Here is a 26,436-nt window from a genome sequence, read left to right as displayed (position 1 = left end):
TGGGGTCGCAAAGAGTCGGACAGAACTGAGCAACAGAGCATGTGTCTTTATATCCTTTCTTTTAGTCATTTGTGTATTTATATAAAAATAGTGTTATGCCTTTTCACTTTGTATTGTAAATGAGTCTTTTTCATTATGTTACATATTTTCCATTAACTTTATTGGTAACACTTCACATTGTTCCACTGACCATTTACTTATTTTTTATTAGCAATTTTTTAATTGTTATAAATAATGGAGTGAAAATATCTTCTCACACAGAAGGCTTCCCTGTCCTTCACCATCTCCCAGAGTTTGCTCGAACTCAAGTCCGTTGAGTCGGTGATGCCACCCAAATATCACCAACTCAATGATAACAAGATATAAATAAGTGTACAAAGTTATTTATCTTTTCCATGCCTTTCTTAAAATAAGTGTTTGTCAAAATGTTAAGTTATGTTATTTTTACCTTATTGACTTCAGTTCAGTTCAGTTCAGTCGCTCAGTCGTGTCCGACTCTCTGCGACTCCATGAATCGCAGCACGCCAGGCCTCCCTGTCCATCACCAACTCCCGGAGTTCACTCAGACTCACGTCCATCGAGTTGGTGATGCCATCCATCCATCTCATCCTCTGTCATCCCCTTCTCCTCCTGCCCCCAATCCATCCCAGCATCAGAGTCTTTTCCAATGAGTCAACTCTTTGCATGAGGTGGCCAAAGTACTGGAGTTTCAGCTTTAGCATCATTCCTTCCAAAGAACACCCAGGACTGATCTCCTTTAGGATGGACTGGTTGGATCTCCCTGCAGTCCAAGGGACTCTCAAGAGTCTTCTCCAACACCACAGTTCAAAAGCATCAATTCTGTGGCACTCAGCTTTCTTCACAGTCCAACTCTCACATCCATACATGACCACAGGAAAAACCATAGCCTTGACTAGACGGACCTTTGCTGGCAAAGTAATGTCTCTGCTTTTCAATATGCTATCTAGGTTGGTCATAACTTATTGACTTACTGAAGTTTAAAACATATCTAACAAAATATATGTTTCTTCATCTTTCTTTTATATTGTTTCCAAGCTTAAAAATTTGTCTTTTCATATATCTGATTCATAATCAATCTACTTCTGAATTCTTCCATGTTAATTAATATATTTGATGCTTCCTTACTTCCATTATTTCATGTATTTTGCATCAGTGCTCATTTTTTCTATTTAAAATTTTGATTAAATCAAGTCATTGAAAAGTGGCTTCTTAATCCCTGCTTTCCACATTGTTTTGTTATCTTTTCTATAGAGTTTGTGGGCTTCCCTGGTAGCTCAGTAGGTAAAGAATCCACCTGCAATTCAGGATACCTTGGTTCAGTTCCTCAGTTGGGAAGAACTGCTGGAGAAGGGATAGAATACCCACTCGAGTATTCTGGGGCTTCCTTTGTGTGGCTCAGATGGTAAAGAATCTGCCTACAATGTGGGAGACCTGGGTTTGATCCCTGGGTTGGGGAGATCCCCTGGAGAAGGGAAAGGCTACCCACTCCAGTATTCTGGCTTGGAAAATTCCATGGACTGTACAGTCCATGGGGTCACAAAGAGTCAGACACGACTGAGAGACTTGCATGTAGAAATTTTAATAGCAATTTCACATAGACATCTTAATCTGCTTATTCTGTCTCAATGACCAAGGCATATCATTTTTTAATCACAAATACCCAATTTTAGTTATTATTGATTCTAAGCAGTATTAATATCTGGTAGGATAGATGAAGTTTCATTGCTTATTTTTTAAAAATTAATATTTTCAATTGAGATATAATTGACTTAACATTGTGTAAGTTCAAGGTATACAATGTGTTGATTTGATAAATTTATATATTGCAACATGATTATCACCTGTTAAATTGATTTAAGAAGAAGGTTGTTAAAAAGATTGATGGGGGCTTCCCTGGTGGCTCAGTGGTAAAGAATCTGCCTGCCAGTGCAGAAGACTTAGGTTCAATCCCTGGCTTGGGAAGATCCCCTGGAGGAGGGCATGGCTACCCAGAATTCTGTGAACAGAGGAGCCTGGTGGGCTACAGTCCATGGGATCACAGAGTTGGACACAACTGAGCCACTGAACACATATGCATGCAGTATATATATGTCAATCCCAACCTCCCAGTTCATCCCACCCACCTTCGCCCGTTGCTAACCATTTATTTGTTCTCTATGTCTGAGACTCTATTTCTGCTTTGTAAGTAAGTTCATCTGTACTATTTTTCTAGACTCCACATATAAGCAATATTACATTTGTTTTTCTCTTTCTGGGTTACTTCACTTTATATGATAGCCTCTAGGTCCATCCAGGTCTCTGCAAATGGCACTATTTCGTTCATTTATACGGCTGAGCAATTATTTCATTTATATATGCACTGCATCTCAATCCATTCCTCTCAGAGCCATTTTTAAACAGCTGTCTTTAAGAACCTGAGCTCTTTTGTAGCACATTCTAGGAGATTATACTACTTTCTACTCCTCCTTGTCATCCATGTCTGTGGTCCTCTCTACTCCAAAATCTCATCTATTGAAGATTTAGTATCAGGCTCATTGCCTTTCTTTGCATCACAGCTTCTATTAATAGTATCATTCTCTCGGTGATTTCAACACCCCTTTGTTGAAATAAATTTCTAGCCCCCGAAACCACTGGGTTTCTAACCACTCCTACTCAAGCTCCCATATCAGCAAACTGAAACTTACATCCATGTCCTAGTAAACCTCGGCATATCAGAAACTCAGTATATCCAGTCATAAAATCTCCAAACACCAAGCCCACTCTGGGCTCTATACTCAACATTCCTGGTTCCTTTTCACCCAAACAAGGCTGACTGTGTGGCCCCAACCAATAAGATTGTTTCTATTTTTCTTTGTTCTTATTCTTCATCCTACAAAAGCTTCTTACCTTTCTTCCATTTTACTGTTCTCCCCATGAAAACCTTCCAATTCATGAAGTGTTAAATAAAGTTATCACCTAGATTGTCTTCTTTAATCAGTTTTTAATATAAGGATGGAATCACCAATTCAATGGACACGAACTAGGGCAAACTCTGGGAGATGGTGAGGAACAGGGAAGCCTGGTGTATTGCAGTCCATGGGGTCGTAAAGAGTCTGACATGACTTGGCAACTGAACAACAACAATCCTGCCTCTCAGTGCTTTGGGTCTTTTGTCTTCAAAGGTCTTTTTCTCACTTTTATTGTAACCAATGATGGTACCATATTGTAATCTAACCAACACTTCTTATCTTTCTAGAATATACATCTCAATATATCTTGGACTTCCCTTGTGGCTCAGCTGGTAAAGAATTGCCTGCAATGTGGGAGACCTGGGTTCAATCCTGGGTTGGGAAGATTGCTTGGGGAAGGGAAAGGCTACCCACTCCAGTATTCTGGCCTGGAGAATTCCATGGACTGTACAGTCCATGAGGTTGCAAAGAGTCAGACATGACTGAGCGACTTTCACTTTCACCTGGATTTCTGATTTACTGATGGCCTTAAGCAGATTTATTTAAACTGACATCACTACTTTCCTGTCTTCATGTCTTTCTTCATTCAGCTTAGATTTATGGTCCATCAATAAAATGATCTCTGTGCATCTATCATCAAATTTATCTCTTTCTTTCCCCACTGCCTGACAAAACTCCAACCCAACATTTTGGCTATCCTAGATCTGTATCTAGGAGCTTAATATGCTTAGAGAAAAATGCACAATTGTGCCAACTGATCTCACTTTAAATGCATGACTATATTTAAGTGTGGAGGCCCTTGGCATTGCTCTGAAATTATGCATTAGGCATCTCACCACCCTTCCATTCTCCGAGACTACTTTTTCATGATTTTTTTTTCTTTCTCCTTAATTACAAACTCCTCAAATTCACTCTCAGCATGAAACTTACTTCTTATTTCACTAGATAGATACAATTGGAAGATACAATAGATACAATTGGAAGAGACCATCCTCATATCACCAAATCCTTTGTTGAATACATGAGTCACAATGAAAAAAATTGTTTATCTATCTATCTACCTATCTAACTTCATCATCAGCATCATCATCCATCTGTCTATCTACCAGGTATCAATCAATCAGTGAATCAATAATCTACCTACCTAACTACCATTAGGGACTCTAAAACTTATTGATACTTCAAATCTCCATTTTCTTGATAGCACTATAATCCCTAGTTTTTCTTTCATTGGCATTTAATTTTTATATCTTTGACAAGCCTTTTTCTTGTGTTTTATCCATATTATTTCTTTTCATATATGTATCATCCAAACCTCCTGTTTAAAAGGAGGTTAACATAATCACTTTCTTTTTTTTTTTTAATACTGAGGTTTGGAAAAGTCATGGAAATTTAAGACTTGATAAATAATTCTTAGTTTCTCAATGATGGTTTTTAAAATAGTTGTAATTAAACAAGGCTCAGGATACTCAAGGTGGCAGGAATACAAAACTATTGCAAAAGGTCACTGTGCAACAAAGGGTTCGATGTGGCAGATCGCCTTTCCTTGGTAATCTCCTCCCAGTGCAGAGTAATAATGTTCACTGTAGGGTTCCCCACTAAGTACTTTCAACAAGAGATACACTAACCTTGGCTAAATTATTTTCTGCTCATTTATGGGGCCTCCCAGCCATAGGACTATGTCATAACTTGAGTGGTTATTCAATTACCATGGGGTTAATTAATTACCGTGGGTGAAAGCGTTTTATATATCCACTGAATGAGAGATTTTTGAAAAGCATTCAATACTACTCTGTGTTGTTTCCTGATCCTTTAAGTGAAAGCTTAATTAGTGACTTTATGAAGGAAATGAGAAGTAATCAAGCAAATTATGTTTTTGAAGGCCTAGTCTTTTAACAGTGAAAATGCGTCCACCATAAGGCTTATTATGTTTTCTGCATTATTCAGTTCCTAGAACAACGCCATTTACTGAAAAGGCAACATGGTGCTGTGATCTACCAGTATAAATAATGCCACTAGAATAAAGTGTTTAAAAACACATTTCCATGGGTAGAAGAGAAATCTCAGACCCAAGAATGCAAAACATCACATTAAAATATTTTACTTTTTCTAGTCTAATTTTATAAAGAATATTTTTAAATATTTTAAAAATTAATTTTAATGACACTTTTTTTTTGTATCAAGGAAAGCAAATCTGGAATATTATCTACAGGGTGTTTCTCCTCATCTTCTCTTGGTTTAATGTCTCTGTCAGGCTCTCCTCCTCTCTTGGGTTATGGGTTGACCAGTAAAAATGGGGAGATTTGAAAAAAAAATCCCCCCTATTTTTTTTTTATATCATAGTCTTAACATTGTCATATTAACCCTAACCATAATCTCAGTAAATTGGAAAGTTTCAGAATTGTGAATTGCTTTTGTAGTGAGTAAAAGGTATAGTATATTCCAGGGTGGAATTTAAGGTTAACTGTTTAGGTATTAATACAATTAAATCAGATTTGGTCATGATATTCATTCATTCAGCCATATCTACTGAGTGCCTGTTACATGCAAGTTCTGGTCTTGTATGCTTGGGATTGAGAGGTAAATAAAATTGACAACAAGGCCTGCCTCATGGAGCTAATGTTCTAGAAAGAGGGGATGAACAATAAATAATAAACATAACCATTAGGTGAATCATATGCTATCTTAGAAGGTTAAATGAAGCCCTCTGGACAAGTAGAGTAAAAGGATGGGTTCATGTGGGAGGTGAGACACCTTACAATCTTAAGGAAGGTGACTGAGGAAGACCTCATTCATAAAATGACCTTTAACAAAGACTTGAATTAAGTAAAGCATTGATGCTTTTGAACTGCGGTGTTGGAGAAGACTCTTAAGGGTCTCTTGGATAGCAAGGAGATCCAACCAGTCCATCCTAAAGGAAATCAGTCCTGAATATTCATTGGAAGGACTGATGCTGAAGGTCCAATACTTTGGCCACCTGATGCGAAGAACTGACTCATTTGAAAAGACCTGATGCTAGGAAAGATTGAAGGTGGAAGGAGAAGGGGATGACAGAGGATGAGATAGTTAGATGGTATCACTGACTCAACAGACATGAGTCTGAGTAAACTCTGGGAGTTGGTGATGGACAGGGAGGCCTGGTGTGCTGTGGTCCATGGGATTGCAGAGTTGGACATGACTGAGGAACCGAACTGAGTTAAGTAAGTTCAACCCTAAGATAAGAGTGTGCCCCGTGTGTTCACAGAACAGCAAGAAGAAGTGTGAGTGGAGCCAGGTGGCGAGAGGGAGAAGGAAGCGAAGTCAGAGAAATAAAAGAGAGGAGCCAGTTCAGGCACTGCCTTGAGGGCCCTGGTAAAGAATTGTCGTTTTGGATAAAATGAGAAACCACTGACTTCGACTCTTCCTCTGGGGACATGGGGAGCCACTGAAAGATTCTGAGCAAAGAAGTGATATGATCTGACATTTAATCATCTTAAATGGGTTCAGTCTGCTACTGTGTTTAGAATAGACCCCTAGAGGGCTCGAATGGCTGCTGGGAGAGCAGCTAGGATATCACAGTCATGGAAATGAGAGTTGATGGTGGCTCCCACCAGAGAAGGTATGGTGAGAAGTAGTCATATATACTGTTTACATTCTGAAGGTGGAGCTGAGAAGTTTTCCTGGTAGACTGCATGCAGATGTCAGGGAAAGAGAGAGGAGTCCAGGATGACGCCAAGGTTTTTGGCCTGAACCTCTTGACGGCTGGCCATGCCATCAGTTAAGATGGTAAAGGGTAAGTGGAGGAGTCTCTGGGGGGGCGATGATCAGAAGTACAGATTTTGACATATTACGTTTGAGATCTGTCTGTTAGACATCCAAGTGGATAGGTTCAATAGGCAGTGGGATCAAATGAGTGCGAAATTCAGGAAGGTGGTTTAGAATGGAGATACATAACTCTGGGAGGCATTTAACATATAAATGGTCCTTAATACCATGAGGCCAATTGATACAACTAAAGAAGTAAGTCTGGATACAGGATAGAAGACACAAGAGTGAGACTCGAGGCACTCTAACACGGAGATATTGGAGAAGGGGGAGAACTAACAAAAGACGACAGAGGAAACGATCATGCTGACGTTCATCTGAAATTTGCTCCCTCAAGGTGACTGTGATAGGTAAAAGATTAAGGAAGGAGAGACATTATCAGGGAATTGATACACGGGGCAGAACAGACGTAGAAACTACCTTCTTCCTTTCCTGTAAGGGGTAGAGAGAGGACATGAGTGTATGAAAAGTGAAAGTGAAGTCGCTCAGTCATGTCAGACTCTTTCAGACCTCATGGACTGTAGCCCACCAGGCTCCTCCATTCATGGGATTTTCCAGGCAATAGTACTGGAGTGGTCTGCCATTTCCTTCTCCAGGGGATCTTCCTGACCCAGGGATTGAACCCAGGTCTCCCACATTGAGGGCAGACTCTTTACCATCTAAGCCACTAGGGAATCCCTATGTGTGTGTGTGTGTGTGTGTGTGTGTGTGTGTGTGTGTATGTCTAAATATATATATGTATATATATTTAAGTGAAAGTCACTCAGTTATGTTCGACTCTTTGGGCCCTATGGACTGGGGCCCATCAGTCTCCTCTGTCCATGGAATTCTCCAGGCAAGAATACTGGAGTGGGTAGCCTATCCCTTGTCCAGGGGATCTTCCCAACTCAGGGATCAAACTGGGGTCTCCTACATTGCAGGCAGATTCTTTACCAGCTGAGCTATCTACATATAGACTTAAAAATACTATATTGACTTAAAAATCAAAGCGAAACACAGCACTTTGTTTATGGATTCATATGTGTACAATATATTTATATATGGAATTTCTGGAAGATTCTCAACAAATACTTGTCAAATTACTAAAAATTATGTTTTCTCTTTGTTGGTAATTTTAGTGTTATGTTAAAACCATTTTCTTGCATAAAGAAGACACATAAAAACTTTCTTCAATACTTACTCACTGGTAGATAGACACAGCAGGTGTGAATTGTCTATTTCCCTTAACTACGGCAGGTTGGCAATTGTAGTCAATAAGGCAACCATTGAACATATGAATATCTTCAAATAGGAGGTAGATATTATAATGCAGATCTAAGTAACCTCCACAGAAAGTTAGAGCTTCAATCTACATTAACTAAGAAATATCCTACATACTTGGAGATTATTCCAGTGAGAATCTTTAATGATTCTTCTCTCCCAGAACCAGAGCATAACTAACAAATCTGACTCCTCCTTCAGAATGAGTAAGCAGTACTGCTTACCAGGGTAAGAGGAGATGGCATTGATGTGGGTGGTCCTGATGACACCCACCCGGGTCCCACGGTTGTTTTTCATGCACATGCAGATACATATGGCAATTCCAGCAATGACCCCCATGATGAACACGATTCCAAATACTATGCCAGCAATTGCTGTGCCCCTAAAAAAGAAAAGCAAAATTACGTTTTTTTAAAAGACTCATAGGGATTCCTCAGCCTTTCAAATACAGTTCCATGACTATATGACAAGTGCCCTTTTAGAAACGTTCTTAAGAATAATGTTAAAAAAAAAAAACAAAACTCAAGTTTTTCAGTTCTTAAAACCATTCCATAGATTAATAATTTCCTTTCTAGCATTTTCTCTGCTTCTCTTTCTGGAAACCTATTCTGAAATAAGCCTCTTAGTCTCTTGGATAACTTCTCTAATTTTTCTTATCCCTATTTTCTTGAACTACTTTGTGGGGAATTTCATGACTTTATCTTCTAAAATCTTACTGAATTCTAGAATTTCAGCAATCATATTTTTATTTTCCAGGTGCTCTATCTTATCCTTTATGTCACTTCCTTTTTTTCATTGTGTCCTTTTTTGCTTTTATGGATGCAATTTCTTCTATTAATCTCTAACGTACTCATGATAATATATTCTTTGAGACTATTTTTTCCTATTTCCTCTGTCCTGTCTAGGCTCCTTTTTATTGATTGTTCACTTTGATCTGTTTGCGTTTGACATTTTCCTTAAATATCTACTGTGGTTGTTGTTCAGTCACTAAGTTGTGTCTGACTTTTTGGAACCCCATGGACTGCAGCATGCCAGGCTCTTCTGTCCTCCAATATCTGCCAGAGCTTGCTCAATGACTCCTGAATCTACTCCTATGTTAAAATTTGTGGGTTGGAAGTTCAGCGTGCAAAGTCAGTACTGGACAGATGAACCCCACAGTAGGGGATCAACTGAGGTCAGTTCTCATGTTTTGTTTTTCTTTTGGTTTGTAGATTTTACTCTTTAAAAGGATCCTCCAGTTTCATACTTAGGGAACATGAACCGGGCTGGCTGCCAGTTTCCTGGAGCCTAGAGTTTTATCCATAAGAGTATGAACTTTAAAAAAATCCTCGGGCTTTCATCTCAGAGACTCGGTCTCATTCTGCTGTGATGGGGAAGGCTTTCAGGATAGATCTTCAGAAACAAAATCTTGTGTTTTAAAAGCATGACTTCTAAAGCCAGACTGCCATGGTTCCAACTGTAGCCTTGGGTAACCTTGGGCAAGCTGCTCAATGCCCCAGGTTGCTTATTAATGAAATAAAGGTCAGCTTGGTGCTTTTCTGACTCTCCTCTCAAATTCAATGTCATGAAATAATTGTGCTCCTGGACTCATTGGTCACATCAATAAAGTCCTATTCTCAAGTGCTATATAAACAGCTATCCTGTACTTTTCTAAGACAGGTCCATGATCTCCCATCCCAAGTCCTTGGGACTAGATGTGTTCATAAGCCAGGAATGTTCAGATTTTGGAAAGGGAATACACATATACTGTATATTGTATGATACTCCCACAGCCAGCATCTGGGGCATAACACATGAACATTTCTGAATATTAACACTTGGATTACATGGAAGCTATAAAAAAATCCCAGGTTCATTCAGGTCCAGGCTTGCCACCAGATGCATTGTATAAAACCTTTACTTTTCAGGTTTTTTTTTTTTTTTTTTAAGGATTTCAGAATTGCAGATAAGGAACTGTGGACCTATCTGTCTGTACGCTTTGCAGTAGAAATCTTCTCTTTATGACTTTCCCCCACTCACTTAAAAAAAAAACAAACTGAATACTCCATTATGCATTCCAATAGACTCCTTTAAAGTATTCTTACATAATTTTAACTTTGTTAGTAAATTATGAAATTAGAACATGAGATATTTGGATGGGCTATTAGCAATTAAAGAACGACAGAATCTAGCAGTTCAGTAAATAAATCCTTTCAAGGAAAAAGATTTATCAAAGGAGACAACATGAAATTTAAAAAAAAAGTGATCTGGAAACCTCTTTTTCACTGTGATTTTTAGGTCTAAATAAGATTAAATTGGAGGGCTTAATTCATGTCCTAGAAATAATCAATGGCCCAATTATTTAGGCATAGAGTTTCTAAAGTGTGTGTTATGGAAGCTAAGACATCAAATCAAGGCATATTTATATTCATTAATTCCTCTTTCAATAGAAAAAAAGTAGAAAATCAGTCACATTTTATTTTCTTGTCAGCAGCTCCAGCAAAAGTGTCTGCTCTTAAGGTCAATAATGAGGTTGCAATTAATGTGTTAAGAGGTTTTTTGATTAAATCATGATTTTCATGTCCTTGATACTTTGATACCCATTAGCAATTATAAATTAGTTATTTAAAACATGGCGAGCATAAAATTTATAGCATTATTTACTCAGTTATTAATTAAAAAAAATAAACAGTAACCTTCCAGTATATAAAATATTTGGTTTAGTCATCTTTTGGAAAGAGAGTATTAAGTTGAGAAATTTGACATCATAAAATCCTTGAAAAAATTTAGGGAATGTATTTTTTTGAAAGAAAGCATTACAGGGTTTGCATATTTTTTCTTTTCTAAACCTCTAATTTGAAATAATTATAGATTCCCAGGAAGTTGCAAAAGTCATGCAGAGAGGTCATGTGTATCCTTCACTTAGTTTTCCCCAAAGGTTACATCTTAGGTAGTCAAAGTGAAAAGTGCAAGTCGCTTAGTTGTGTAGCCCACCAGGCTTTCCTATCCATGGAATTCACCAGGACAGAATACTGGAGTGGGTCACCATTCCCTTCTCTAGGGGATCTTCCTAACCCAGGGATCAAACTCAAGTCTCCGGCATTGCAGGGGGATTCTTTACCCTCTGAGCCACCAGGGAAGCCCTAGATAGCCAAAATACAACATTAAAACTAGAAAATTGCAATTGGTATAAAGTGTGTGTAGGGCTTTCCCGGTAGCTCAGCTGGTAAAGAATCTGCCTGCAATACAGGAGATCCTGGTTCAATTCCTGGTTTGGGAAGATCCCCTGGAGAAGGGATAGGCTACCCACTCCAGTATTCTTGGGCTTCCCTCGTGGCTCAGCTGGTAAAGAATCCGCCTGCAATGCGGGAGACCTGGATTAGATCCCTGGGTTGGAAAGATCCCCTAGAGAAGGGAACAGCTACCCACTCCAGTATTCTGGCCTGGAGAATTCCATGGACTGTATAATCCATGGGGTCACAAAGAGTTGAACATGACTGAGTGACTTTCACTTTCATGGTTGGTTCTATATCATTTTAATACATGCATAGATTTATGCAACCAATTCAGTAAGTAAGGTACTCTTCCATTACCGCAAAATACTTCCTTGTGCTCCTTCTTTATAGGCATACACACACCTACCACCGTCAATAACCCCTACCACTAATCTGTTCTCTGTTTCTATAATTTGGCCATTTCAAGAGTGTTATACAAACGGAATCACATAGCATGTGACTTTCTAAAATGGTCTTTTCTTCACTGAGCATGATGTCCTTGGAAGCCATCTTGACTTTCATGTATAGCAATACATTCGTTTTTATTACTGTGTAATATTCCGTAGTATACCTATAAGCCAGTTCATTAAGCCATTACTTATTATAGGACAGTTTGGTTACTTCCAGTTTTGCCGTTTCCATTTATAAAACTGCTATGAACAATTACGTACTGGTTTTTATACGGACATAAGTATTCATTTCTCCAGAATAAATGCTCACAAGTAGGACTGCTAGGATATACAAACATATATTCTATTTTAAAAGAAACTGCCAAACTATTTTCCAGAGTGACAGTACTATTTTACATTCCCACTAGCAGTGTAGGAGAGATCCAGTTTCTATACATCCTTGCCAGCATTTGACATTGCCATTATTTTTTATTTTAGCTATTTTAACAGGTGTGCTGTGGTATCTCATTGTGACCTTAATTTACATTTCCCTTTAGTTAGTGAAGCTAAACATTTTTTAATGAACAGATGTGCCATTTCTATATCTTCTTCAGTGAAATGTCTCCTATCTTTTGTTCATGTTCTTATTGGATTGTTTGTGTTTTTACTGTTGAATTTTTGAGAGTTCTTTGGATATTCTGGATATGAGTCCCTTCTCAGATAAGTAAATTGTAAGTAGTTTCTCCCAGCTCGCAGCTTGTGTTTTCATCCTCTTTATAGAGTCTTTGGCAAAAGTGAGAGTTTTGCATTTGAATGAAGTCCAATTTATCAAATTTTTTCTTTTATGGACTGTGTTTTATGTTTTATTGTCATGCCTAAGAACTCTTCTTCAAGCCCTAGTTTCTGAAGATTTTCTCTTAGGTTTCATTATAGTTTTATGTTTGATGTTTAAATCTATGATCTATTTTGACTTAATTTTGTATGTGGTATCAGATTTAGATTGAGCTTCATTTATTTTGCCCATTGATATCCACTTACTCTGGCCCATTTATTGAAGACACTATTCTTCTTCCATTGTATTGCTTTTGCACCTTTGTCAAAACTCAGTTGGCCTCGCTCTTTGGGTGTGTTTTTGGGCTCTGTATATTTTCTTGTTGCTGTGTTTGGGTGTTTTATAAATGTTGAATAGATTTTATTGGTTGATGATATTGTTCAGTTCTTCTATATCCTTGTTAATCAATTCTATATCCTTGTTTCTGTCTAGTTCTACTAATTGTTGGTGAAGGATGTAGAAATTTCCAACTATAATTTTGGGTTTCTGTGTTTCTCTTTTATGTGTTTTGCTCCATACATTTTGCAGCTTTTCTGTTCTGTCTAGACTTCACACTTGACCTTTCCTGATATGCACTTGGGTGGAGTTTTTTTTTTTTTTTTTTTTTTTTCCCTTATGGTGTTTGGCTATAGTTAAATTAGTCCAGTTGTTACTGTCTAAGAATTTCCTGTTTTGCTAGACTGTTTCTTTCTGGGTCCTCTGACTGAAGAGATCAGGCTTTTGTTGGGGTTTTTATTATCTGCTTTCATTGGTATCTACGGGCTGTCAGGTTCTTTACCTATAAACCTGGGAGAAATGAGGCAAAAAGAAAACCCAGGGAGCTCACTATTGTGTTGGTCTTCAGCCCATGGGGTTCCTGGCTGCTCTGCCTTCTTTTCTTCACCTTTCAGAATTTTCTTGTTTGTTTTATATGTAACATCAAGGGTTTTAAAGTACTCAGAGGGAGGAATAAGGAAATGTGCATCTACTTAAAAAAAATATTGCAATATATGGTATTGTTTAAAACTGTAAAGTGATTTTTTAAAGTACAATATAAAAACATCCTTATGGAAGAGATTAAAATTAGATGAATATCCTTAAAAACATAGTTTTCAATATTACTTGGGTTTTTAGGGAAAAACTGTGTCATTTTATATCCTATGATTTTGAGCTTTTCCTATACATATTAAAACTGGTCTGAAATCTTTAATACACAAATTAAGCTAAACTTTTGCGCTTGGTCACTGAGTCACATTTGATGCTTTTCGACCCTTTGACTGCAGCATTCCAAGTCTCCTCTGTCCATAGGATTCTCCACGCAAGAATACTGGAGTGGGGTGCCATTTCTTCCTCCAGGGGATCTTCCTGACCCAGGGATCAAACCCTTGTCTCCTGTGTCTCTTGCATTGCAGGCAGATTCTTTACCTGCTGAGCCATAAGGGAAGCCCCTAACCTTACCCACACTTGTTAAACTATTAGGGACTAATCCACAAAAATCTTTCTTTGTAATGAAAGTATTTCCTAACCTGTTAATCCCTTATTCAGATCAGACCTAAAAGGGCATTTTTCTTGGGAAAAGAAAGAAATATAACTTCTTTTTGGTGTTGTTCTTTTTAATTGATGACTTTTTGGATTATAAAGCATAATTCATCTAAGTATTTATATATGCAAAGAGAAATTTCTATTTTCAGGGGACTACTGCAACACCTTTTATGAATTTTGCAAGTTCGCAAGTAATTATGCTTTCATGCTTTTCATAATTTCACACGAGCTCGGTACTAAACAAAAGCATTTAGTTCAGCAGGCAAAATATCAAAGGTTTGTGAACAAATTCTTTTAAACATTCATTATGGTTATTTATTATAGCAAATGACTTCTTTACTCAATTTAGTCTAAAGGAAGGTGAACTATGGCCATGGACCAAATGGGGCCCACTGGCTGCTTCAGTAAATAAAGTTTGATTGGAACAAAGCCAAATCATTTGTTGACCTGTTGTTTGACTGTTTTGATGCTAGAATGGCAAAGCAGAGCAGTTGTGACAGAGACCACATGGGCACAAAGCCTAAAATATTTACCATCCTGTGCTTTATAGAATAAGTGTACTGAGCTCTGATTTAATTCACTTGTGAGTGAATTGATGCTGCCTTTCCCTAGATGATGTTTTCTGAAACATGCCAGTAACAAAATGGTAGCAAAGCAAGCACCAACATAGCCAAGACAATTTGTACTGAAAAGTGAAAGTGTTAGACTCTTTTCGACCCCATGTACTGTAGCCCGCCAGGCTCCTCTGTTCATGGAATTCTCCAGGCTAGAATGTTTGAGTGGGTTGCCATTTCCTTCTCCAGGGGATCTTCCCAACCCAGGGATTGAACCTGAGTCTTTCCCATTACAGGCAGATTCTTTACTGTCTGAGCCACCAGGGAAGCCTCATTTCACCACAGAGCGTGAGTGGTGACGACTAACACTGTGGTGTAATAAATAAAAAATAAACATTTGGTCTTTGTCCCAGGCTCCTGACACACAGTTTTTAAAACCTTTAGAATCTCCTAAGTGACTAAAGTGTCTTTTGTATGCTAAAGAGATGCCTGGTGGCCCCTAGAAACCTTAAACAGGGGGTCTGGTCTCCAGAAAGACCAAAGCATAATTAGAGGGTTGGAACTTTCAGTCCCATTTCTGACCTCCAGAGAAGGGATGACAGGCTAGAGACTGAGTTAATCACCAGTGGTAAATAATGTTTTTTTCTTTTTGAATTAATTTTTATTGGAGCATAGCTGCTTTACAATGTTGCGTTAATTTCTTCTGTAAAGCAAAATTAATCAGCTATACATATACATGTATCCCCTCCCTTTTGGACTTACAGTCCAGGTCACCACAGTGAACTAAGTCGAGTTCCCTGTGCTATACATCAGTTATCTATTTTTAAAATAGTATCAATAGTGTATATGTGTTGATCCCAGTCTCTCAATTCCTTCCACCCTCTCTTTCCCTCTTGGTACCTATATGCTTGTTCTCCATGTCTGTGTCTCTATTTCTCTTTTTCAAATAGGATCATCTATACCATTTTCTAGATTCCACATATATGCATTAGTACCCAACATTTGTTTTTCTGACTTACTTCACTCTGTATGACACTCTCTAGGTCCATCCACGTCTCTACAAATGACTGGAGAAGACCCTTGAGAGTCCTTGGACTTCAAGGAGATCAAACCAGTCCATCCTAAAGGAAAGCAACCCTCAATATTCAATGGAAGGACTGATGCTGAAGCTGAAGCTCCAATACTCTGGCCACCTGATTCAAAAGCCAACACATTGAAAAGACCCTGATGCTGTGAAAGACTGAGGGCAAGAGTAGAAGGGGACAGAGGATGAGACAGTTGGATGGCATCATTGACTCAACGGAAATGAGTCTGAGCAAACTCCAGGCGATAGTGAAGGACAGGGAAGCCTGGCGTGCTGTATGCAGTCCATGGGATTGTAGAGTCTGACAGGACTGAGTGACTGAACAACAACAACGTCATCAATCATGCCCACAAAGGAAACCTCCATTAAAATCCCCTTTTTCATGGGGGTTCAGAGAGCTTCCAGGTTGGTGAACACATCATGGTGCTGGGATGGTGGTGGGCCTGAAGAGGGCACAGTAGCTCTGCGAGTCCACTTCCCCTCTCCCAGTGCTTTGCTCTATGCATCCTGCCCTTTGACTGTTCATGAGTTGTATCCTTTATCATCAACTGGTAATAAAAGGCAAGTAAAGCATTTTCCTAAGTCCTATGACTTGTTCTAACAGTCAAATCTGAAGGAGGGGGCTGTGGGGATCCCTGACTTTGTAGTCAAGTTGGGTGGAAGTGTGAGTAACTTGGGGAACTCAACACTTTCGACTGATATCTGCAAGGAGGGCAATCTGATGAGACTGCTGGGTGGTGTGTGTCAGAATTAAATAGAATTGTAAGACCCACCCTCCCCCCACCCCAGTTAATACGAGTATTAGTTGGTGTCAAGAGGAAAGACATCCCACAAGCTTTCTTCTCTGTTCTCCAAAAATCTTTGCAGGTGCATATAAGTATCAGTGTGTATTGTTCAGCTCCATGGAAGATTTTTGACCCTTTGCTGACAATGGAAAATTTTTGAAGAAAATTATTGATTGAAATGTGTACCAAAATGAGACTTTATAATCAAGATAGTAAATGTACTTGTAGTGGCTCTGATGTACTGGGAGACGGGAGTTTATAACAAGGCTCAGAGTTAATATATTTTATTCCACAGATAGCTTTTCATAAGTAAAAAGGATACTGATAATGTTGTGATTGTTACAATAATATTTACAACACATTTAAACCTCAGTACCGCTACACAGCAACTTAAAAATACATATATCTTGACGTGTTTTACTATTAATGTTTAAGGCAAATAGTAAATATGAAAAGAATGCCATTAGATTATTTCTCTTCTTTCTCTGACATGACCAATTTACAAATTCATTTTATAAAATAGCATAATGTAAAAGACTTATGAATATTCCATGCAATAATTTAATTACATCAGTCCCTATTAAATAGGGGCTTCCCTGGTGACTTGGGGCTTTCCTGATAGCTCAGTTGGTAAAGAATTGGCCTGCGATGCAAGAGACCCTGGTTCAACTCCTGGGTCGGGAAGATCTGCTGGAGAAGGGATAGGCTACCCATTGTAGTATTCTTGGGCTTCCCTAGTGGCTCAGCTGGTAAAGAATCCGCCTTCAACGCAGGAGACCTGGGTTCAGTCCCTGGATTGGGCAGATCCCCTGGGGAAGGGAAAGGCTACCAACTCCAGTATTCTGGCCTGGAGAATTCCATGGACTGTAGTCCATGGGGTCACAGAGAGTCGCACAGTACTGAGCGACTTTCACCTTCACTTTCACTTCCCTGGTGGCTCAGATGGTAAAGAATCTGCTTGCAGTGCGGGAGACCCGGGTTCCATGCAATGCGGGCTACAGGACACGACTGGGCGAACCAGTCTCTCAATTGTGTCCACTCTTTGCGATCCTATTGACTGTAGCCCGCTAGCCTCCTCTGACCATGGAATCCTCCAGGCAAGGATTACTGGAGTGGGTTGCCATTCCCATCTCCACAGGTTTTCCCAAACTAGGGATCAAATCCGGGTTTCCTGCATTGCAGGCAGATTCTTCATCGTCTGAGCCACCAGGGAAACCAACTAACTCGTGTCACGTCCTATTAAATAGAAAAAGAAAAAGAAAAAGAAAAAAAAAAGCCACAGAGATATTTGATGCCTGTAACAGATGCAGGCAGAATTATAGAATATTTCTATTAGGAGAAACTTTTCAAATGAACTTAAGAGATTTTAAGAAGTACGTTAAGTGAGAGAGAAAACTTTTAGAAGAGATTTTTCTGGAATAACTGCAATTTCAAAAGAATAAACTTGAGTTAATTTCCTATTATAATGAAAAATAAGTCATAAATGCAGCAAAAGCATTGTATCTTTCTATTAAAGAAGGAAATATTAAATAATCCTGTTTATTTATAATAATCCATAAGTGATTAATTTGCTTTTTGTTTTTTTAGTTACTAAGTCATGTCTGACTCTTTGCCACCATATGGACTATAGCCCACAAGGCTTCTCTGTCCATGGGATTTCCCAGGCAAGAATATTGGAGCAAGTTGCCTTTCCTTTCTCTGGGGGATCTTCCTGACCCAGGGGTCAAACCAGTATCTCCTGCAATGGCAGGTGGATTCTTTAGCACTGAGCCACCAGGGAACTAATGCACAAAGTGATTAATTAAATTATGAAAAAGAAATCATTCCAACTCCTGGGCTGAAAGTAAAAAGCACACATGAGAAGGATAAAACTTGGTAAAATTTTTCTTCTGACTCATTTATTTGCTTGATAGTTACTCTTTTGGCCAGAGCATTAAAATATGTAATACAACATTTTCAGGCTCAAAATCTTCAAAACTCATATTTTATTTTACTCCTATCTGCAGTTTGTAAGGCATATAACTTCAGCAAAACTTGCTTAATTTAAAAATGTACATTTTCTTTCTTGTTGCTTTGCTAATCAATATAGAAAAGTAAGAATAGAAAAACAAGCTCAATTGAGTATGGTTTTCAATATGAAGAGTATTTAGTTCTGTCCCTTTTATTAAAAACAATAAGACTTCAGAACTAAATATATCTATATCTGTATCTATCTACATATACATATATATGTAAAATAAGATGACTATAATTTCAATAAGTTATCGCTAAATATTGTTACAATTCAATGTATAAAATGCTTATGAAGAACAGAAACATCAATCTATCTGATTTTCCCAATAAGTCCATATTACTTGCAAAAAAAAAATCCTGTAAAATTCAGACATGACAAAGATATTTATGTTGCCTTTTTTTCCCCCATTGTAATCCCTCTCTCTAATAACATCATTCAACTAATCCTCTTTCTTGGGGTTTTACAGGTAACTTCTCTGTTGTCCTCAGAATAATAAAATTAGAAACTAATTTTTTCCCCTAAATGTTTAAATTCACTTCATTTAGTGTCTCAGTCCCTGTGGCAGACAATTGTCTACCTCAAAATCTATTCTCTACATTTTCCTTGGTAAAAGAACTCTTGATGTAAGTTAACTGGGTACATGCTGAAGTAAATACTTTTTTTTTCCTAGATACTCTTAAAAATACTCTTTTTATGTGCTAAAGTTCTGGAAAAACGTTGTAATTTTGTGAAATCACACAAGAAACCTCCTTAGAGATGGCTAGGTTGGGTTTTTTGCCCCTTCTTCCTTGTCTTGTTTTCTGTAATGTGGGTGTGACGGCTGAGTTCTAGTCTCCACGTAGGGCCATGAGGCTAGTTCACCTAGAGATAGGGGAGGTACGAACTTGATGAAGAAGGCATCTCTAATAACTACATGAAGATCTTATGTCAGTCCCAATTGCCTATCTCTAGATTTCCCTTACATGAGACAGAAGCAAACTATTTAAAAACATTTATTAAAACCTCTCTTATTTTAAAGCGTGTGTGTGTGTGAGAGAGAGATACTACTTGACCTAATCTTACCTAATACTCCTCCTTTGCCACAATAAGCTCATCGGGTAAACAAAAAGAAATACATAGTGTGCAACAGCAGTTCCTAGGAGCACACAGGCACTCTGAGACCGCTAGGGAAAAGTTCCATAAAACCACACCAGAACCAAGAACGCATGAGCCTGCGTTCCCTTCCACTAAAACGAGATTATTCATCTTCCGTCTTATGTAGAATTAAACTTTTAGAATCCCTTCATTGACTACACGTCAAAGATATATACACAATGAGATTAAAAAATGGTCTTGGATGTGTTGTGAATGGTAGGGTGACCTGCATGATCTCTTGATTTGATTGATGAGGAAAGCAAGAATAACTCAGATCAAACAGTACCCTTTGAGAATTGCTTGGTTTGCCTTTATCTCCACTGATCAAATTTTCTGAACAAGTGCCCAATTCCTATGTTTGATTTGTAAAGTGAGTCCAGTGAAGACCAAATCCACATAATAAAATTATATTAATAATATCAATTAATTATTTGACCACATATATATGATCGTATATGAACATATTGGGCTTCCCAGGTGGCGATAGTGGTAAAGAATCCGCCTGCCAATGCAGGAGACTCAGGTTTGATCCCTAGGTTGGAAAGATTCCCGGAGGAGGAAATGGCAACCCACTCCAGTACTCTAGCCAGGAGAATCCCAAGGACAGAGGAGCCTGGTGGGCTAGAGTCCATGGGATTACAAAAGAGTCAGACATGACTGAGCATATGAACACATGAACATATTTAACTTTAATTTAGAAAAATAGGAATGTGAGTGAGGAACTACATTACTTGACATATTCTGTATATCATGTACATTCCAAAAGGCATGATCTGACTCACTGTCAGTCTAGCTCTGAGACAGCACAGCATAACACATTGTAAGTCAAAATTTAAATACAGTCATTCATAATTACAGACGTTTCCAGAGCAGGTCTGTGCAATATTCACAAGTGTGATTCATTTCATTGTTTATTTAGCAATAATATTTGGAAAAATAGAATTGAAAAAAGTAGAATTTCAAGTTGGTTGAAATTTCCAGTCATGGTCTTGAAATGTTTGATTTATTCCTCAGTCATGCCTGCAATTTTATTTTATTTATAGACATGAAATGTTTTCTTTAATGTATTGCTTAAAAATGATTAATTTATTTTAATTGGAGGCTAATTACTTTACAATATTGCAGTGGTTTTTGCTATTCATTGACATGAATCAGCCATGGGTGTACATGTGTCCCCCATCCTGAACCCCCCTCCCCCCTCCCTCCCCACCCCATCCCTCAGGGTTGTCCCAGTGCGCCCGCTTTGACTGCCCTGTTTCATGCATCGAACTCGGACTGGTGATCTGTTTCACATACCATAATATACAAGTTTCAGTGCTATTCTCTCAAATCAATTAATGTATTACTTTTAAGTGTTTATTTACTTTGGCTGCACTGGATCTTAATTGGTTTGCCTGGGCTGTCTCTAGTTGCAGTGAGTGGGGGCAGGGCACAGGTTTCTCATTTCGGTGGCTCCTCCTGTTGCAGAGCTCAGCCTCTAGGTGCGCGGGTTCCAATAGTTGCGGCTTTCAGGCTCTAGAGCTCAGTAGCTGTGGCACAAAGACTTAGTTGCTCCCCTGGCATGGGGAATCTTCCGAGACCAGGGATCAAGCCCCTATCCCCTGCATTGGCAAGTGAGTATTATCCACTCTGGCACCAGGTAAGTGCCCATGTAATTTTGAGTGCAATTGCTACATAATGAGCAGTCATTGCTTTATTGAGGAAATATACGGGGAGGGAGGAGAAAGAGGGGGTTCAGGATGGGGAACACGTGTATACCTGCGGTGGATTCATGTTGATGTTTGGCAAAACCAATACAATATTGTAAAGTAATTAGCCTCCAATTAAAATAAATAAATTTATTTTTAAAAAAGCAAGAGTTCCCCCCCCAAAAAAGGAAATATATATATATAGGTTATCACCATGTGCTGGGCACTATTATGGGTACCAGGATGCAAAATTGAGTGCAGATATGTGGTATCTGCCTCCAAGGATTTAGAAGCACTATGGGATAGTAAACAAAAAGAGATATTTTGATGAAAACCTACTGTATGGCTAAGGTAACTCTACTCAGTGGTCTGTGGTGATCTAAATGAGAAGGAAATCCAAAAAAAGAGGGGATGATTCACTTTGCTATATAGCAGAAACTCACACAACATTGTAAAGCAATGTACTCCAATCAAAATTAATTTAAAAAAGAGAGATTTTGAAGGTCAACTATCTCCAGGCATAGAAGACTAAAGACAATGAAATAATCAAAGAATTTGATCATACTCAGCAAAAGAGAACTGTTCTTTTTTTTAAAATGAATACAATCAACTCAAGAGAATAGTAATGATTTCTTACTACTTCTTAGTTGCATGTAAGAGTTTTTTTGACCCAGAGGGTGCATTTGTGAGATAAAAGCCAACTCACTTTTTTTCAGATGACAAAATCAAATCCTTGAGAGTTGAAAGTAGCTACCTTCTAGCTAGTTTTGCTGTAAGGAACAAAGCCAAGCAGTCCTAATTTCCATCCCAGAGCTCTTTATATGGCAGTGGACTGCCTTGCTCTTGTTCTTTCAACCACTCCCCACAGGTTTATGGAGTCTCTCTGCTGTGCCAGATACTCGCATGAACAATAGACAGATGAAGAGGAACAAAGTCTCCTTAGGAAGCAAAGAAGAGGGGAGAAGAGATTCCTCGAATATCTGGTAAATGGAAGCCCTGAGACCTGATGACTGATTAAGCATTAGTCTCAGTCATGTCCGACTCTTTGTGACCCTTTGCGACCCGCCAGGCTCCTCTGTCCCCAGGCAAGAGTACTGGAGTGGGTTGCCATTTCCTTTTCCAGGAGATCTTCCTGACCTGGGGATTGAACCTCGGTCTCCTGCACTGCAGGCAGATTCTTTACCGTCTGAGCCACCAGGGAAGCCCGATGACGGACTGAATCGGGTGGTACATGAGGGACAAGAGTGTGGAGCACTTCCCATGCGGATGGCTGCCCCTTGCTGCACCATATACACTTCATAAAGATGTCTTGAAGTGAAGAATATATAAGACATGCAGCCATAAACCAGATTTAAGCAGACACAGCCACTGCACACAGGTTTCCTTGCCTTCTGCCTTCTAAACCTAACAGAGCTTGATGATGTAATGGACCACTGGGCCATGAGCCCATGTGCCACCAAATGCAGTATTTTCACAGGTGGCTCTGCCAACTGCTAGACTATACACATTACAAGGCACCCAGCCCACCCAAACACCTGTGGTCCTCTTTGCAGACCCTAGCAAGTCCTCATCCTCGGCTGAGACAAACCTGTGACTGAGCACCATCTGCTGGGGTGGTCTCCATTCTAGGCCTGCCAGGGATTTGCTCAGTTCTGACATTTATTATCTGCACACAGCTCCCATAGCGCAGGGCTGCCCAGGCCCCAAGACAGGCTGCCTGCTCTCACCTCTCTGGAAGTCTTGTTCACAATCTCACCTGCACCAGCCTAATGTGGTAGATCAGAGCTGTCCCAATTTGCTTCTTCAAAGGATCTAGCCTCATATTCACTTAAATGATTCTTAAGATCATGCACAAACAATACATCCTCATCACAGCATCGGTGGCATTCTCTTTCAATGTAGAAGGCTGCCTCTGCATAGCTCCATACAGTTTGAGTCTTATGCCATGAGAGGAAAACTGATTTCAACCATGTCTCATTGCAGTAAATCTACTACATAAGAACCTTCAAGTTGTGAACTTTCAAAGATGTGGATGGATCATGAGATGCCTAGACATGTAACTCTTCCTGCCTTTTCATTCACTGCCAGTCCCTGTATGAGAGCTGTTGTGTGTTAGTTGCTCACTTGTGTCTGACTCTTTGCAATCCCATGGACTGCAAGAAGGCAAGACTTTCCAGGCAAGACTGCAATCCCATGACTTTCCAGGCAAGAATACTGGAGTGAGTTGCCATTACCTTCTCCAGGGGATCTTCTTGACCTAGGGATTGAACCTGTGTCTCCTGCGTCGGAAGCCCTGTTACACTGTTCTACTGTAATTGTCAAGGAACTGTAGTGTAAGATTATACTGTTTTCTTTATTTTGTGTGTTTGCTTTTATTTATTATTTGTGTGAAAAGTATTATAAACTTAGTATAGTACTGCATAGCCCGTTGTGTTAATTGGGTACCCAGGCTAACTTTGTTGGACTTATGAACAATCTGGACTTAAAATGCACTCTCAGAACGGAACTCATTCACATGTGGGGGACTTACTGTACAGGAGATTCAATCCCAGAGGAGGAGGAATGTGACTGGCTCAGGTGGTCCACGGCCTGGAATACCACAGTAAGGCCAGCTTGAGTGAAATGCCTGTCCTCAGATCTGTTCCATGTAACCAATGCAGAAACACACCACGGAAACAATGCTGTACTTGTTTAGTTGGTCAGTCATGTCCAGCTCTTTGCAACCCCACCAGTCTCCTCTGTCCATGGGATTCCCCAGGCAAGAATACTAGAGTGGGCTGCCATTTCCTTCTCCAGGGGGTCTTCCTGACCCAGGGAATGAATCTGCCTCTCCTGCGTCGCAGGCAGATTCTTTACAGAGATGGCTAATTCAGAAGCAGTGACAGGAGTTTGGCAGACAATAACAGAGACAATTCACAGGCACAATAACTTTGTATAGTTGACATTAGGATTCCAAGCCCAAGTTCATGGATGTAAGCTAGGATCACAAAAAAAATGAAGGACAGACAGAGGCAAATGCCTCCAAATCTCAGTTCTGTTCATCCTTCCTCTAAATATACATGTGGTACCACAAAACCAGAAAGATAACTTCAGACAAATACAGAGGTGTGAGACTACAAGGCTTTCTAGTGGCCATCTGTTTTAAAAGACCGTATTTCAAAGAATATTTTTTGAGTTATTTATTTATTTATTTGTCTGCATTGGATCTTAGTTGCAGCACATAGGATTTTTTTTTTTTTTTGGTTGCATGTGGGACTAGTTCCCCAATCAGGGATTGAACCCAGGCTTCCTCCCTTGGGAGCATGCAGTATTAGCCACTGGGTCATGAGGGAGGTCCCTGAAGAATCTTAAATTATATAACTGTAATCGTATTTGTGCATTCCCAACATATGTTGGGAGTTTCAAGGAAGACAGAGCCTGAGGAAGACACGTTCACATGCATGTAATTACAACACATGGCACTGACTACAAATGGGATAAGCATGGAGAAGGTTCTACGACAGCAGAGGACAGCAAATGTGTGAGTGTGTGTGGGTATGGAGACGGGGTGTGTGAGAGAAGGTTTATCACTGAAAGAAGATGGAGGTGTATATGCATGTTTTTGGAGGGCGGTTCTTGAGGATGGATAGATTCCCGAAGGAGGTAACCCCTCCTGAATCTTAAAGGAAGATGAGGAATTAATAAAAGAGGATTGAGGGGATTAGAGCAGAAGCACATTTGAGATCAGAAAAGCAAAATAGAATTGTCACAGGGATGGAGGATGCTGTGATGTGGTTAAGGGACCATGAAAAGTTGAGAGCTGCTGAAACAGAAAAGAGGGAGACAAGACAGAAGAATAAGCAGGGGTTTGGGGGGGATATTAGGAGGGTCTTCAATAACACTGTAAAGAACTTGACCTTTTGTATTGAGGATACCGGAAAAACAAGTGAAAAGCTACAGCATGGATCAATCTAAGAGTAATGTGAAGAGTGGATTTGATGGGTACCAGGCTGTACCCAAGAAGTCCCAATGAAAGGCCATTGTCATTCTCTGGGCAAAACATGGTGAAAGATTGAACTTGACCATGAAACTGGGGCAGAGGTGGGGAGGAGGGAGTTCAAAAACACAGACAATAGAACATAGAAAGTGAAGTTATCAGCGTCTTCAGGTCATCTAATTCTAACTCCTAAAGGACTGTTTAACTTCGTGCTATCCCTAGGCCCCCAAAGCCTTTGGACGCTCCCAGCACTTGAAAGTCACAATATCCAGAGGCATCCTTTTCCTTAGTGAATAATTCCTTGTTAGTATGTGACACTTCAGTAGATTTAGTTCACCAGATCTCTTATCTCTCTCACAGAAGGGACCTCTGCAGAGAGAAAGCTCGGAGTTTTCATAGGAAAGAAGAGAAGTGTCAGAATCAGAAGATGTCAGAGAGCAGGAGATAAACTGCTCACCCTTGCTGCCCACTGGTCTCATTTCAACCAAGTGTGTTTTCCAGAGATGTATATGTTTATGGAAAAGCATATGTACCCTTTAATAATGTATTATATAAACTTTTAGCATAATGAGCATGCATAGATAGGAAGTTTGCTTTATTTGTATCATCAGTGAACTCTTAATTGCCCTTCTCTGAAACCAATGTTCTTAAACCTCTGTAAAACATAAATTTAAAATAGTAGTCTTTGAGTTATTCTTAGATTGTTTCTACAGTCTGATCTTCTGATCCAAGTCTTTGTGCAGTTAGAATCTAACTGGATCAGATGATGCCCCAGGTCCCCTCTAACTCCCCAGTACCACAACTAATTAGCAGAAATTCCACTTTAATTATACAGCTGCTGCAGGTCAAGAAAGGAAACCAGAACAGAGGTGGAAATCGCAACCTAATGAACATGGAAGAAAGATTAGAAGAGAGTTAAACTTCAGTGTGATAATTAATTACAGTCCAAGAAAATGAATATTGGCTCATTGTAATTTAAGCTCTATTTAGGCACACAAATCTCTTCCAAACATCATCTCCATTTCTAAGATGGAAAGAGACTATCTCTTCTCAGTAATCTTATCTCATTTATCATCAATATGAGCAACAGCCTCAAGTCTGTGAAGATGTAAAAATCATCAAGGTAGTGGTATTCAGTATTTTACATAAGTAATTATAACTGTATGTACTCA

The 26,436-nt window shown here is 39.2% G+C and overlaps 1 protein-coding gene across 3 annotated transcripts in view; it reads right to left on the bottom strand.

Moving 5' to 3' along the window:
• The window catches only part of CYYR1 (cysteine and tyrosine rich 1), a 121,013-nt gene that overhangs the window by 9,714 nt on the left and 84,863 nt on the right, over positions 1-26,436 (bottom strand). For 2 of the 3 annotated variants that reach the window (XM_018050308.1, XM_013965342.2), the window contains exon 3: positions 8,258-8,415. In XM_018050308.1, the coding sequence (XP_017905797.1) occupies positions 8,258-8,415 (158 nt within the window). Of the gene's footprint in view, positions 1-1,285; positions 1,316-8,257; positions 8,416-26,436 lie in introns of those variants that run through there. The other variant, XM_018050350.1, reaches the window with a different exon arrangement.

This window comes from Capra hircus, chromosome 1 (assembly GCF_001704415.2).
Source record: "Capra hircus breed San Clemente chromosome 1, ASM170441v1, whole genome shotgun sequence".
In the NCBI taxonomy this organism is placed as follows: Eukaryota; Metazoa; Chordata; class Mammalia; order Artiodactyla; family Bovidae; genus Capra; species Capra hircus.
The sequence above is the reverse complement of the archived record's forward strand: the minus strand, read 5'-3'. Positions and strand labels throughout refer to the sequence as shown.